This window comes from Pleurodeles waltl, chromosome 7, assembly GCF_031143425.1.
Source record: "Pleurodeles waltl isolate 20211129_DDA chromosome 7, aPleWal1.hap1.20221129, whole genome shotgun sequence".
Classification (NCBI taxonomy): Eukaryota; Metazoa; Chordata; class Amphibia; order Caudata; family Salamandridae; genus Pleurodeles; species Pleurodeles waltl.
The window spans coordinates 598073838-598089949 of record NC_090446.1 but is presented as its reverse complement, the minus strand read 5'-3'; the positions used below and the strand labels follow the sequence as shown (position 1 = coordinate 598089949).

At 43.0% G+C, this 16112-nt stretch overlaps 1 protein-coding gene across 1 annotated transcript in view; it reads right to left on the bottom strand.

Annotated features, from left to right (window-relative positions):
• Window positions 1-13648: 13648 nt before the first annotated feature.
• LOC138247286 (amiloride-sensitive sodium channel subunit beta-like) overlaps window positions 13649-16112 on the bottom strand; it is a 139124-nt gene continuing 136660 nt past the window's right edge. The window contains exon 10 of the mRNA XM_069202001.1: window positions 13649-14927. Coding sequence (XP_069058102.1) covers window positions 14601-14927 — 327 coding nt within the window. The 3' untranslated portion in view covers window positions 13649-14600. The remainder of the gene's footprint in view (window positions 14928-16112) is intronic.

Sequence of the window (16112 nt, the reverse complement as noted above, 5' to 3'; positions counted from 1 at the left end):
TGGGTGGTGTAACTGTGATGTATTAATATTCATTAGTGTGTGTGTTGTAGTGGGTGGGGTGGGGGTGTTGCGTGTTGCGTGTGCGTGTCCCTGTTTTTTGCCTCCCCCTCCCCTGTTTCGTAGGTGCAGTACTCACTGGTAGAGGAGCAGGAAGACTATCGCCGGTAGAATTTGGAGTTCCGGGTCCATGGTGTCCTCGTTCCTCGTGGGGTGTATAGAGGTGAGTGTTTTCCCTGTGGAATTCCTGTTTCTGTCGTGTTTTTATCCACGGTGAATCCACCCCGGAAAAGGTGGTGGATTGGCCTGTCATAATAGTGTGGGCGGTACATTTTCCTCCGCCTGTCTGTTGGCGGTGACCGCCACGCTGTTTGTTTGTACCGCCGTGGCGGTCGTAATTCCATTTTTTTTACCACCAGCCAGTTGGAGGTATTACTGCTGCTTTATCACCGTCCGCCAGGGTTGTAATGACCACCATAATAACTGTTCATGGGGGAACACTCCACCAGTTTTGCGCAATTATGAGTTAAGTTCCCCAGAATGGGGAATAACTGTGCAGATACAGAATTACTGTGCGGTATTCTACACAATATTCCCTATCTTGAGAGGTTTAATGTATGCATTTACCAACTGCTCCAAGCAGGTGGTAACTGCGGGAGCTGTTGTGTGGAGCAGAGGTGCAGGGGAGGCGTAGCAAGGGCAGGGGCTTAAAGGTTAATATTGGATCTGATATGGCGGATCATTGTATGCTCCCCATACCAGAGGAAAAAGGTCAAGTGAGTCCAGGTTTTGAGGCTTGACTGCTGTTGCCCCAGAAGCCTCAAGCAATTTTACAGCTGATAAAATCAGATGTGGGAAGCCAGTTGATCAAGCGGAGTGGAACTACACACTGTAATTCTTCTGCTAGGCTCATAATCAGATTTCTTAAAGTTCAGGAGTGACCTTTGAGGCCTGTGAAGTACTAACAACATCATAGGCTTCCACTCAATCTGTATTTTAAATTTGTGCCAACCTCTCAAGTATTGACTTGCCCAGACAAACATTTCCTGGTATTTGGTAATTCCCTCACCTACTTCCAAGCAGCCACAGAAGAATCAGGGAGCCCTTTTCCCCTTATTTGCAGGCCTATGCTTCAGCCGTGTGCTCCCTCCCCCCAACACTTTGCCATGTGGCACCACCAGCAACCTCTGTGTTTCTCATTGTTGTTCTGTTGTCTGTGGAACAAGGATCTCTCTTCGTGCTTTCCATCATTTTGTTCCCGGTAAACCTCTCAGGATGCCTACTAGACCGTCCCTTTCTAATGCGACCGACTTACATTCAGAACATGTTTGGTCTTACCACTCTCATACTAACAGCACTCGCCTCCTGTCACTGAAATATGACATAACACACTTTTGTATGTTCCAAAATTGCTTTATATCTTTTGATGTAGGAAGAATAGGAACACATCATATACATCACATACATACAAACACAAACATAAGTTCCCAAACCCCAATACAAACATTGTAGGTTAGAGATAGTTGTAAACAAATGTACGTAGTGAAAGGCTAAATACTTGACATGTTAAAAAAGAGATGTGGGTTCAATAGAAAAGGCAGGTAATAGTTAGGACAAACAAACACTTATTACTTAGGAAACTTATTCACATGCTGCATTGTTAAGTTAGCTGTGCTGAAACACACAAGAGGCCCAAGCCACATTAGAATGAGAGTTTTTCTTTGGAGATGCATCAACTGTCACTTTCAAAATCTTCACTTAGCACGAACAGGGTGGAACAAAAGGGTGTATCCTGCCTTAGCGCAAGGGTCCTAAAAACCACAAGCCATTCATATCTTGGTGAGGGGAACTGTGTAAGGGTCAGATAAGCAGTTGCACAAGGCAGGGCTACCGTGAGCATCATGTAACATATAATCACTTGTCGTACAGAAAGATAGAGATGCTGAATTACGTCAATGTTATTTACCCACCCATGAGGCGACCAATAATCGTGCATGGGCTCTTTTCAAGAGATACCTCTCCCCTATTATCTTATTGTACTGCTTATGTCAATGCTGAATTTGTAACCGTTGTTTTTTGTGTTTTTTACAGTATAAATACCACTGCTTGTGAGCTAGAACTTTGAACTTCAGTCGTGGCCTCTATGTTGAGACTGCCTGTCATTCCCAGGTGAAAATTGATTAAATGTATATTACTTTGTCAAATTGATCTGTCTTATTTTATTAAAAGATTTCCTTCTAACATATTGGCGAGCCAGCCAGGATCTCTACTTTGATCTCACCAATTGCTGGACTGGGGGCCCTGCTTTTTAAAGAGGTGAGGGAGATGCCAACATTTAAGTAAAAATCTCAGATTTTGTGGGGACGGATGGGACTCAGGTGTTTGCCGGATCGCAAAACGTGTTTGTGACTCGCAATTAGGAAGGGGAGTCCCCTCCCTAATTGCGAGTCGCAGTGCAATGCCAGATTGCTTTGTGACCGTGAACTCAGTCGCAAAGCAATCACAGTTAGCACCCGTTCCAAATGTTTCATTTTTTTGTTTTGTAATGCATCTATTTTTCCTTTAAGGAAAACAGGCTGCATTACAAAAAAAAACTGCTTTATTTAAAAGCAGTCACAGACATGGTGGTCTGCTGTCTCAAGCAGGCCACCATACCTGTGAGTGCCGCGAGTCTCAAGGGGGTCGCAAATTGCGACCCACCTCATTAATGTTAATGAGGTGGGCCTATGCAAACCCCTTGCGAGTCGCAGATGGTGTCAGGGACACCATCCTACATTTCAATTTGTGACTTCCAAATTGCAAGTCGCTCTGACTCGCAATTTGCAAGTCGCAAATTGGAATATATCTACATCTGGCCCTAAGTGTATAATTTAGGAATAAATATCATACCTCCTATTCTTATGAAGGTTAAGTTATAACAGTATACTAGTAATTGACTGACTGGGCAAATGTCCCAAAAAAGTCAGCTAATTAATTCCACATCCCTGAATTAATTATTCATTTTTATAACGGTCAGGCTGTCGCCCTCTGCAACAGAACTGACCTTTGTAGACCAGTAATATCAATACCATAGAATCATTTATTTTTAAGTCAGAAGTTTATGAATGCCTAGATATTTATAGTATATCACCTCTAGGCCTTAAAACAACCTACATTGACATAAGAGAAATCCTGTTAGACAGTTATAAATAATTATTCAAAGAATTAATACAAGGACATTGTCCTCCAAGTTAAATGTGGTGAAAAAGCCTCCTGTACTGCATAACAAATACTGACACTACCAACTATTATCCCCATTATGAAACTATAAAGCCTCAAGATTGGAGGCTAGATGAATTATCAAACAGTATAGACTGGGGCATACACACATATCTTGAGGGTATACAAATAGAAGAAGAATTATCAGCTACTATACATACAAATATATTTAACTACCTTTCAGATAGATGTGAACAGGACCTTCGCATAATTAGAATAAAAGAGTTTGTTTTGAAATCTACAAAACCTGTTGCAGTTGTCTTTCCAAGAGTGAGGCACCCCTTTGAAGGCCTCTAAAATATTCTGTTTAATTTTTCATGTGTGACACTGGTGCCACCCTGTGGCCAGAAAGTGAATGTATTGAAGTCACTGCAATTTTTCACTGGAACCATGGGCAACAGTCACATGGATTCCCTGCAATAATAACAGACTCATATTTAGTATTAGACCTCCTACTGTACGCATTTATTAGGGACCTCCCAGTGTGGAATTTAGGATATGAGTAACTTATAAACATGTATATATATCACAATAGTATTATTGTTTGTTGTGTCAGGCAAACAAACCACTTAGGTCACACATAAATGCACCTACCTAATTTATATATAAATAAACAAAGTCTTTCAGAGATTAGGGATATATATATATATATGATGTTCACCTTCACAGCCTAATAACAGTTTATGTGAAGTCTGGGAATACCCTAGGAAGTAAATAGAAGTCCATTTAGAGTGTAAACCATATAGTACAAAGGATTAAGTTCATTAAACAGACATGAGGTCTCCTTTAGAACACATGGTTAAAGTGTTCTCAGGAGACAATAACAGGATAGGAAAATACTGTGAGGAATGGCACAAAGCAACATTGAAACTTGCACATGTGTGGCCCAAAGAGGGCACATTTGATAATATAACAATAGAACACATGGCCATCTTCCTACAGAGTAAATTCAAGGGAAATAAACTAGAGAAAAGGAAGATCACACTAGACCTATGGAGGGTCTTTTGTGAAACAAATATGAATGAGTCAAAGACAAAGCCTCAGATCCTCCCTTCGGTTCCTCCACCCCCCTATCAAGACGTGCATTAAGGTTAGGCAGTGCAAAGGTACAGGGCATGTATACGGTGCAACTTTGTGCCCCACACTCACTACCCACCTCTTCACATCCCCCTGCTGTGGGATATACAGACCCCGAGTATAGCCCACCATTAGAATCTTTTTCTGAACATAGAGAATATGTTCACCCATCTCCATGTCCTCAACTGGCCAGTACACCACAGGAAATGTTGGGTGGGGACAGTACTAAATACATAAGGACAGTAGATGCCACATTTACACTTCATTTGGAAGGACGAGATGTCCCCCACTAGAAAAAATGAAGGTATACCTAATGTGGAGTCAAGAGAGGCACAGAGAATGGATAGGGCTAGAAAAAAGAAAGGTGTTTTGCAAAAACCAAGAACTAACATTAAAAATGAGACAAGAGAGTTAGCTTACACACCAGAAAGTCCTCCCACAGAGTGCTGGAGGTTCATGCACCCAGGAGCAGAGGAGAATAGTGTAGGCAAGAGGGTCACATTGCTGGAAGATAGACAGGTAGAACAAAGAGCGACTTGGGAAAAGGAGGAAAGGCCCTTCAGGCAGTCAAGGGCCCTCACTGGGCCACAAATGATTGAATAAGAAGGACTAGAGGACACAGTCTCCACACATAGCAGCTTAGATGAAGAAGATCTGGATTTAGAAAAATCCTACAAAGGATGAGAGGGAGCATTAGATGACATCACTGAACATGTTAAAAGAATGTCCCTTCTTGAGGACCATAAGAGGCAACAGTCACAGTATGCCTGTGAGGGAGAAGAAAACAATAAGACAGGACAGACTTTACAAAAGAAGCCAAGAGAATTACAGAGATTAGTATTTGATGGGGCGCATGCACGCCTATATGAGAGAAAAGGAATATTTGATATGGCAGGAAAAATGACACTGAGGAAAGACATGACACATGCATTCGCTGTATGCCCTGGCAATAATTTGACGCCCAATGAAATAGTAGCTCAGTATGAAAATAGTTGGTATAATGTTGTCCCTTTTACTGACAACCTAGCAGGGTGGACAGAAGGATTGGCATCACAGATGACACCATGGCCACAAGAGGGTTCCTTTGAACCCCAAGACATGGCCAATGCAGAAATTTGCATTTTTCAGGGCACAAGGGATCCTTACTGGGATTATCCCTATATTCAGAAAAGTCTAAGAGTGTGGCAGAAATATGCTTGTAAGTATGACTCTCGTCACCCTACTGGCAATAGGACTACAGTCCTGTCACAACTGCCCTTGATATTCAAGGGCCCAGGTGCGCCTCAGTATATACCATGGCCCCAGATGGACAAAGAAAATCTTTAAAAACTGTTGTCACAACTTGCTGAGGGTGCTGGGAAATGGATAGCAGCTCTGGAAAAACATATTGCAGGGATTACTCTTGCAATAGGGGACATTAAGAGTTTACTAAGTTCCCCTATAGGAGAAGAGACAGACCTACTGTTCACAAAGGCAGGAGTAAAGGATGTGACATTGACCAACCCAAAATGTGATGGGGCACCCTTTAATAGAGTAAGGGGAATTGTGTGGAAACAACTGAGAAAAATATATCCAGACAGGCCAGACATTGGGTCCCTTATGGCACAAACAATGCAGCCAAATGAAGACCCTGCCCAATTCCTTAGCAGAATGTAGGAAAAATGGACACAGGAAGTGGGGGAGAGTTGGGATGTAACTGGATAGAATGCAATAATATTTTACAATATAGTGAAAAAGGGTCTGCCAGCTGAAGTGCAGGATAAATTAGAAAATATAGTGGCCTTAGAGGCCAAACCATGGACAGAGATACAAGCATACATAGTACATTTTTGTAAGAAGAGACAAGAAAAGGAAAAGAGCGAGAAAGATAAAATAGACAAAGCAGCAGCTAAATTGGTCCAGCAGAAACTGGCTAAGAAAACAGAGGAAGGAATTGCCACTGCCACCACCCAGTTAGCTGCTGTGTACGTGGGAGTGCCCCCTTCAGGCACCCCAATGCAACCCTACCAGTATGCCCAGAGAAGCAATAACAGGAATAATGGAAGAGGAGGGCGAGGAAAGTTTAAGGAAAATAGAGTAAACATACTCCAGAGTGGACAGACATGCCACTATTGCAAGATGACAGGACATTTCATTAGAGACTGTAGGTTTAAAAGGAAGATGAATTTAGCAACCAGACAAGGGCAAATTATGGCCAACAAATGGCACCGCCTGGTGGCATTGTACCACAACCTGCCACGAGTCCCCAAGTGATATATCTCCCACAGCCCCAAATACAACTGCAGCCTCCACCACAGATACAGCCTCAGCAGTTACAGCAATCAGTGCCCTAAATACAGTATGGGCCACAGCAGACAGTGCAGCCCACCTTACAGCACCAGAACTTACAAGGAGGGGTAACTGTCAGGGGAGGGAACCCATTCCAGCAAAACTACATGGGAGGATATGCCCAATGAAGGTGCCCAAGGAGAAGTCTCATGTGTCCAGTCTTATCAGTAACCCACAGGCCAGACAAGGGACCCACTGTGATGGTAGCCATAAATGACAAGGAGTACACCTTTCTTATCGACAATGGGGCCACTAGGTCCTGTATCTGTGAGAGGGGACTGCCATTATCAAATTTATCAATGGACACACAGGGGTTCTCCGGGGCTGTAATGAGGGTTCCATTCACTAAACCTGTGGAGATGGAAATAGGGGGGAGGTATGTTGATTAATGTTTCTTACTCTCCACAAATGCACCAGCTAATCTGCTAGGACGTGATCTCATGGCAAAATTAAACATGACTATTCACTTTGAAGAGGATGGGACTATGATCTGTTCAACACCTGGAGTATCTAGTACACGCATCATGACAATGATTACACACCCTCCAGATGGTAACCAAGTTAGAGCCAGACCTGTAGACATTTTAGCCTTTACTAGAGCAGTGTACACCATTATAGCAGAAACACCGTAACTGACAGGGAAGCTAGTTGAATTACACAAGAGCTTTCTCTTTAGACGACAGGGCCCCTATTTTTAAATATTAAACAAAGACCTCATTCTGGAAATAGAGGCTCTAGAAGTGTCCCCCACCTATGGGACACTGATGGCAAGTGACCACACTGGTGCGACGTGGGTATGTGTCATCTTTTATGATCCCAACATGCAGGTGGGCAACATAATCAGATAACCATTTGTTTGCTGATGACCTTAGAAGGAAAGAGATTGTTTTTCAAAACAGTGTACCTCTACGCACCGCATTGGAGACAAGGCCTGTAATACCAATAAATGTCTCCAGTCCTATCAAAGATAATAACCTTGCGCAGGTACCCTCCAACTTGTGGACAAAAGGCCCTTATGATGTAGGCCTTGTCCGCACACCAGTACCATTCAGAATAATTTTGAAGGAAGGAGCAATACTGCCAAGAGTGAGACAATACCCTCTATCCAAAGAAGCAAAGGAGGGCATTGCACCTGTTATACAGGAATTGGTGGAGCAGGGAGTCATATACCCAGGTGTATCCCACTGCAACACCCCAATTTACCCTATAAGGAAGGCCAAGGGAAATTTGTGGTGCATGATTCAAGACCTGCGCCCCCTTAATGACATAGTGATACCAGAATTCCCTTTAGTACCTGACCCTTCCATTATCCTAACCAACATACCCCAAGATGCTAAATACTTTTCAGTCATAGACTTGAAGAATGTATTTTTCAGCATTCCCCTGCACAAAGACAGTCACTATTTGACTGCATTTTCCTAACGCGGTTCACAGTACCTTCATTCCCAATTACCTCAAGGGTACTCTGAGTCCCCTAGTGTCTTGAACAGGACTGTCAAGAGGACTGTCAAGACTGACCTCACCAATTTTCAATGTGACAGCACAGTGTTGCAGTATGTCGATGACCTACTGACCTGTAGTCCAGCAGAGAAGCAGTGTAGAAAGGACACTGTGTCCCTGTTGTGCACCCTTGCTCAAAGAGGTTACAAGGTGGACAGGGACAAATTACAGTACTGCCAGGAAGAAGTTCAATACTTGGGGCAACTAATGTCAGCATCAGGCCGTCACATTATGCCTGGGAGAGCAGAATCCATTCGGCAGATGACAGAGCCTGAGACTGTGAAAGGAATGCAGAAGTTCCTAGGCTTATGCAATTAAGTCAGACAATGGGTTTTTGACTACAGTACTTTCTGATCCTCACTGCTTGCATCTATCAAACAGGCGAAAACACAGAAAGACAGGATAACATGGACTATGGAGATGGAACAAACCTTCAGTAAGCTAAAAACAGAGATAACAAATGCACCAGTGTTAGGAACACCAGACTACAACAAAGAGTTTTTTCTTTTTTGCCACAGTAATGGGCAGGTGATGACAGCTGTCCTCACCCAAAAGTATCCTTTAGGCCACAAACCAATTGCGTATTCTAGTGGCCTACTTGATTCTGTCATGAAAAGCCATTACCCTTGTGAACAAGCACTAGCCACAGCAGCCTTTGCAGTAGAGAAAAGTGCCCCCATTGTCATGGGTGCACCTCTGACACTGTATGCTGAACATGCTGTGTTTGCAATAATTCAGAAAGCAAAAACAACACTAACACAGAGAGTATCAGTCTACGAAATAATATTATCATTACCATCCTTGAAAGTGGTTAAATGCCACATAGTCAATCCTGCTACCTTCTTTGCACACCCCATTTCAGACACTGACGATGATGCCCATGATTGTGCCACATATACTCCAGAAGAGTGTAGCCAATCAACAGAAGACCCCATTCCAGGTAGTGCTGTATATTTTGTGGATGGGTCTTCCACAATAGATCAGGACACAGGGGTAAGACATACAGATGCTGCAGTGGTCAGAGCGATGCAACACAACTCTTCAGACACACTGCAGATAACCAAACCAATAACTTTGCCATCTCAATATTCAGCCCAGGCTGCTGAATTAGTAGCTTTAGTGGCAGCCCTCAAACAAGGGGAAGGAGAAACAATAACAGTATACTCTGATTCAGCCTACGTCACTACATCAGTGCACATTATGCGGTGGAACAGACGTGGATTTCTCAAGTCTGATGGAAGCCCTGTCATGCACCGCCCCCTTTTAGAGGACTTGATACAAGCTTTAACACTGCCACATGCAGTTGCAGTAGTGAAATGCGCAGCCCACACTAATGGCCAGGATTTGTTGTCCCGTGGAAATGCCCTGGTTTGATTGGGCAGCCAAAGATGCAGCAACACGCCCTCTTAGTGACACACATACCACAGTTTTGTTAGCTAATGAAACATTGACACCTTCAGACCCTTTGAATGCATCCAGACATTACACTGGGACAACTCATCTGCATATATGAGAGATACAAGAAAATGCACCAGAGCATGAGAAACAGGTGTGGGAAGCCAGAGGATGCACACAGACAGGAACAGATTTAATATACAGACAAATGTCAACAGGGAAGCTTGTCATGCCCCAAGCATTGCTACTGATAGCTCTAAACCAGCTACATCTTCCTTCACATACTGCTAGAGACAATATGTCCCTCCAAATACGTCAGGATTGGTTTGTCCCTAACTTACATGAGATGATTACAATGTACATACACACCTGCACAGTGTGCCAGCAGTATTCACCAAGTCCCACCTCTAAGGTAATACCTTCCACAATACCTCATCCACAAGGTCCTTTTAAGGAACTGCACATTGATTACCTTGATATGATTGACAGATGCAATCATTATCGCTATCTTATAGTTGTAGTCTGCCCATTCTCAATGTGGATTGAAGCAGGACCTTGTGTTCACTGTGATGCCAAGTCTGCTGCTAATTGTTTGCTCCATGAGGTAATACCGCAGTGGGGTGTCCCTGTGGGGATCAGACCCGACAATGGCACCCACTTTGTAAATAATATCTTTTCTCACCTCACCACCTTGTTAGAAATAACACACAAATTGTCCTCAGCTTATCATCCGCAAAGCAATGGAATTGTGGAACGCCTTAATGGCCTCCTCAAGAACAAAATAAGTAAACGATGTGTGACATTGAAAAAGAAATGGCTATACTGTCTCCCATTAGCACTCTGCTTTGAGAAATACCCCAGGATCAGATCACCATTTGACTACTCATCAAATAGTGACAGGTAGAACAATGAGCACATTTGTGCCATCAACTAGACATAAGTTGGAGAGTGAGAGTGCACCTGAAGTTGTACAAACTGAAATGAATGAATACATGTCTGAGCTAACTAAAGTTGCAAAGTTCTTCTCTAAACAGGTTACCACTGCAGCCAATAAGCGCTCCCACGCATCTCCTGTAAAGGATCAACAAACACCATTACCTTTGGGAACTTTAGTGTATATTCGCAATTTTGTAAGGAAGTGGAAGGACTGCAAATTTAATGGACCCTTCCCAGTGACAGACAGCACGACTACACAGTGAAAGTCCAAGGCCACAAACCATGGTACCACCTCCAGGACATCCGCCTGGCCCCGACCATGCCATCCATCCCACCGAGCAGGAAAAAGAGGGGGGAGAACAGGAGAAGCAACCGGAGTAAAGCCTCCCTCTAAAGCGCCAATATTAGACAATTCCTCTTTCCAGTTATGTGTTTTATGTTTGTTTTTCCCCCTAGGTGCACTGATATTGATGTTTTTAGCCCTTGGATATTTTTATTTTTTTTATCCTATATCTATTACTACACGCATGCGTAGAACTGTTGATAATGGTATTGGCCATCACCCTTTCCATACTGCTTTGTTTAATAATATGTGGTACCAGCACATGCATAGTATAGGCACATCCACATCCAACACCAGTTGTTATGTATGCTCTCTCATCCCCCATGCTGCTGGAGTAGATAGATTGCATCTCCCAAAAGAGGTTTCCCCAAACATTACACATTGTCTCCTGCACCTATTTTTATGCAGAATGAGAGCACAGCTACAACCAACTCACGTTAGTCCTGTTACTGCACGAGTTAACACAACTAGATTTGACACCACCCCAGAAGTCCTACAAGTCCTGACAGAAAAACAAGAGATAATGGAAGAGATGTCAAAAATGAAGAAAGCAGGGCAAAAAAGGTCTCACCCAGATTGGGAAAAAGGGGTATTACGTCAAGGTATTTTTGGAAGGTCTTACCCATCATCTGAATGCAGTAACTATTTAGCTAAACCCCTGCCCCCTGATTGCGCAGGCAGGCCAGTTCTTAGTATCACAGGATTAATATTTGCTCATGATAAATGGCATACCGAGGCCAAGGTCATATGTAGAGCAATATCATTATGGAATGGCACCGAGACACAAGGTCCACTAAATTTTAATAAGGTAATAGGCCAATGTCAGGAAATATGGGATGCGAAGATACAGAGATATACATGGACAGGAACTACCATACACCCTAGAATAGCAATGAAATTAACACAGTTTTCTCTTTGTTTTAGAGGGAATGGGACAGTGAAGGTGAGGAGTAACCTCAACTGCAACATCACCACCTACAACGCTGATATGCAGGGTGGCACCTCCAGCCTGATGAATCACTACTGGATATGTGGGGCCTGGCTCCACATACAACTACCCCGAACTGGAATGGCCTCTGCTCCCTAGTGACTTTGCACCCCCCCTCCTTGGTGATACCAGGTGTGGACATCTCTCAGTTACAAGACCATCCCATGAGCCGTCCAACAACCTTGCTTCACCATTACCGGACAAAAAGAGCTGCTGAGTATTTTGGTACTACAGTGTGGGAAGACGTTCCACAGGAACATAGACTATGTAATGGTGCCCAAATCTTTTTTGGTAGCATCCTGACATTTATTCAAGCGAAAGCAACTGCACGCTGGCTGCAGATCACGCGTTTTGAATTGATGAAGACCATAAATGCAACCGAAGATGGGTTCAATGCTATCAAGGAAGAACTCTGAGCCCTTAGGCTGATGGTAATGCAACACAGGTATATACTTGAATTAATGACGGCCATGGAAGGAGGGGTGTGTAAGAAGATTGGATCGGCCTGTTGTACTTATGTGCCAGCCAATGATGCGGATAATGGGACATTAACTCAGGCCATTCAGACACTGCATGATCTACAAAAGAAAATGTTCGATGAGGGGGGTGCCTCTGATGGGTGGTTCGAGGGCTGGCTCGAATGGGTGCCATCCTGGATGTCGGGGTTATTCAAGGCCTTGTTGCCTTTGATTGTGTTGTTGCTCTTGATGTGTCTTATTTTTCAGGTAATAATAGCATGTTGCAAAAGGATGACAGCTAAATTGGGAGGAACAGAGTAGTGGGTATGTGGTGATTCCCCTAGTTTCATTAGTAGATGGGAAGGTAGGAAAAGTAGTTGAATAATCAACTAGAGGGGGGAATGATGTAGGAAGAATAGGAACACATCACATACATCACATACAAACAAACATAAGTTCTCAAACCCCAATACAAACATTGTAGGTTAGAGATAGTTGTAAACCAATGTAAGTAGTGAAAGGCTTAATACATGACATGTTAAAAAAGACAGATTGTGGGTTCAAATAGAAAAGGCAGGTCATATTTAGGACAAACAAACGCTCATTACTTAGAAAACTTATACACATGCTGCATTGTTAAGTTAGCTGTGCTGAAACACACAAGAGGCCCAAGCCACATTAGAATGAGAGTTTTTCTTTGGAGCTGCACCAACTGTCACTTTCAAAATCTTCACTTAGCACAAACAAAAGGGTGTATTCTGTCTTAGCGCAAGGATCCTAAAAACCACAAGTCATTCATATCTTGGTGAGGGGAACTGTGTAAGAGTCAGGTAAGCGTTTGCACAGGGCAGGGCTACCGTGAGCATCATGTAACATATAATCACTTGTCGTGCAGAAAGATAGAGATGCTGAATGACGTCAATGTTACTTACCCACCCATGAGGTGACCAATAATCGTGCATGTGCTCTTTTCAAGAGGTACCTCTCCCCTATTATCTTATCTGTACTGCTTGTTCTTGCTTAAGTCAATGCTGAATTTGTAACCGTAGTTTTTTGTGGTTTTTACAGTATAAATACTACTGCTTGTGAACTAGAACTTTGAACTTCAGTCAAGGCCTCTATATTGAGACTGCCTGTCATTCCCAGCTGAAAATCGATTAAATCTTTATTACTTTGTCAAATTGATCTGTCTTATTTTATTAACAGATTTCCTTCTAACACTTTGGTAATGATTTTCAAAAGTAAACGAAGACACTCAAAATATATAAGTATCAGAATTTCATGACCTTCCCACAAGGCATTCTTTTGCTGTCGCTCTTGCCCTTGCATTGGCATCACCCACTTTCAATGTGAGTTTTGGGAGAAAGACAACTGCCTTATCAGGTAGGCGCTCCGCACAACGGCACGCTTGCAAAATTTAATAAGAGCAAACTAAATTTCATCACAGCAATCTGCACTTCCTGTTGACGCTTATTCATGACGTCAACACATTTCTATATCGCTCACTGGAACTGGTGGGTGATACAGTATATTTGCTAAAGACAGATGTCATGAAGGTGCGCAACAGCGTGCAAGCGTGTTGTTACATTAGAAAATCATACGCGATAAAGAAGGATGCCGTTTAATATGGGGTCATGCTAACTCCAACCGGAAGAACATAAACAATGGATAATGGCGTACTGTAAATCTGACAACATTTTGTGTGAGTTATGTGGAGCCGGGTGACCGGTAGGTTCACTAGTGTGGGGTCAGTGTCATTTGTAGGTAAGGCATTCTCAGTTTAGAGGTCAGGGATGGCTACTTTTGGATGCTCAGAGACGGAAACTAGGGAAGACTCACATGCTCTTTCTGAGGGTGGTAATCATTCTGATTAGGACTCAAAAGGGTGAATGCGTCCGAATCAGAATCATAGCTTATGTGAAATTATCTTACATACCTGGTGATTTTACTTTTTGCCACATAAATTTCACCAGGCTCAACCTGGAAAAACTTGCACCATGAAAAAATGCACTAGTCCAAGTTTTACAGCTTGGAACGGGGGAAAGATACAGTATTACAATCTAATTTTAGCAGGGTATTTAGTAGATTATTTAGGAGTAACGTAAGACAATAACTGAAAGAATGGCTAGACCTATTAGTGATTGGAATCACCCATGCAGACGAGATCCATACACCCCAGTTAAAATCAAATGATGCCCAAATTAAAGTGGAGGGTTCAGCAAATAATTCCAAGATCTGTAAACTTGAAGTTTCTTGTCCAGTCTCTCAGGGACATGAACATTTGCTGCACTGGTCCTGGAGAAGGGCCACCTTCCTGGCTTCAGAAGTCGTCGACCATGTACGGGTTGAATTCACAACCCTGCTGATGCTTCTCAGGTTGGTGTGACCATAGTAGAGGTGTGGCATCATGGGCTGGGGTCTGGGAGACAGCTGAGCTGGGCGTGCAACGACTAAGCTCGGGAGTCTGCAGGGCAGCATCGCAGATGGTGTAGGGGTTCGGAGGGGAGTCATCCTCGCGATACAGGGCTTGGCGAACACTGAAGGTGATGATGCTCAAGCAAAGCTCCAGAAACTCGGCTACAGTACAGACAGAGACCCCAATCCAGAGGCCCACGAGACCACCGATGCTGGAGGCGAGATCCACAAGCTGAGGAATAAGAGGGAAAAAAATCAAAGGTGGGCTCATGGCATTTGGGAGGGGACAGAAATGAGTATGAGAGCTCGAACAGGACTGTACTGGCATGAAGTTAAAAAAAGAGAGAGCAGGAGTGCAATCGTGGTATAACTCACACTCCATTTTCAATAGATCATTTACAAACATTCTTAGTGGCCAAAGACACAAAGCAATCAAAATAATTTATATCCCTACTTACCAGAAGAACTTACCTCCTGTTTATAAAACCTGACAATCTCTTTGCACTCTATGAACGTGCTTCTTCGCTGCACTACTGATTTTTAGAAATAAACTTGCAGCATATTTAAAAAATGTGAATATTTTCCCTAGCAGGTGATCATGTTTCTCAGTTATCTTTGCCCTAAAATCCAACCTTTTGGAATAATTTTGTTACAGCTCTTCATTAGTTTAGATCTTCCAAAACATTTAGGAATGTCCAAAGTTTGAATTACGCCCCCATAGTTGACTAATTTGTGGAATTTCATACTTCAAAAATATGCATGCATTTTCCTGAATTTGCTTGATGGTGGCATCGTTTAACTTCATCCATTCATGCAGCTGGATGGGACATTAGGTTGAAGAGATTTGAGTTTCCCATGAAACACTGATGCTGTCTCAGCTGCATCGTTGTCATTTTCCGCTTCAGGAAGTCCTTCCTGATGACATCCAGGGAAGTGAGATGGAGTGAGGAGATGACAAAAAATGTTAAGAGACTAATGTTTCCAACTATGCACAGGAGTGTGAAAGTTCCCACTGCAATTTATGGCCCCTTTCTTGTCCTATTTTTATGGGACAGACATTACAGTGTAGCTGTTGCCATACCCTACATGATCAACAGAAGAGCTTTCAGAAGTACCACTGAGACAGGAGCTTAGGCCCCAGCCAGCTGTTGGTTTCCTTGAAGTTATGTGCTTCCAAAGAAAAACATTGCTTGTATTTAACTCTTTGACTTGAGGGGATGCTTATGTTCAACACTGCAGGATTGAGTTGGTTATTGGTCATGGCTGTAGGCGTGAGTCTGTTTATTATGAGAAGTTACTTCATAGGCCTGGCATATTTATTATGAAAAGCATATGTGAAAGTCAATAGGCATTTAAGGGTGGATTGCTATCACTCTTTATTAAGTCCTATAAAGAGGTGACCTATACATGGAATCTC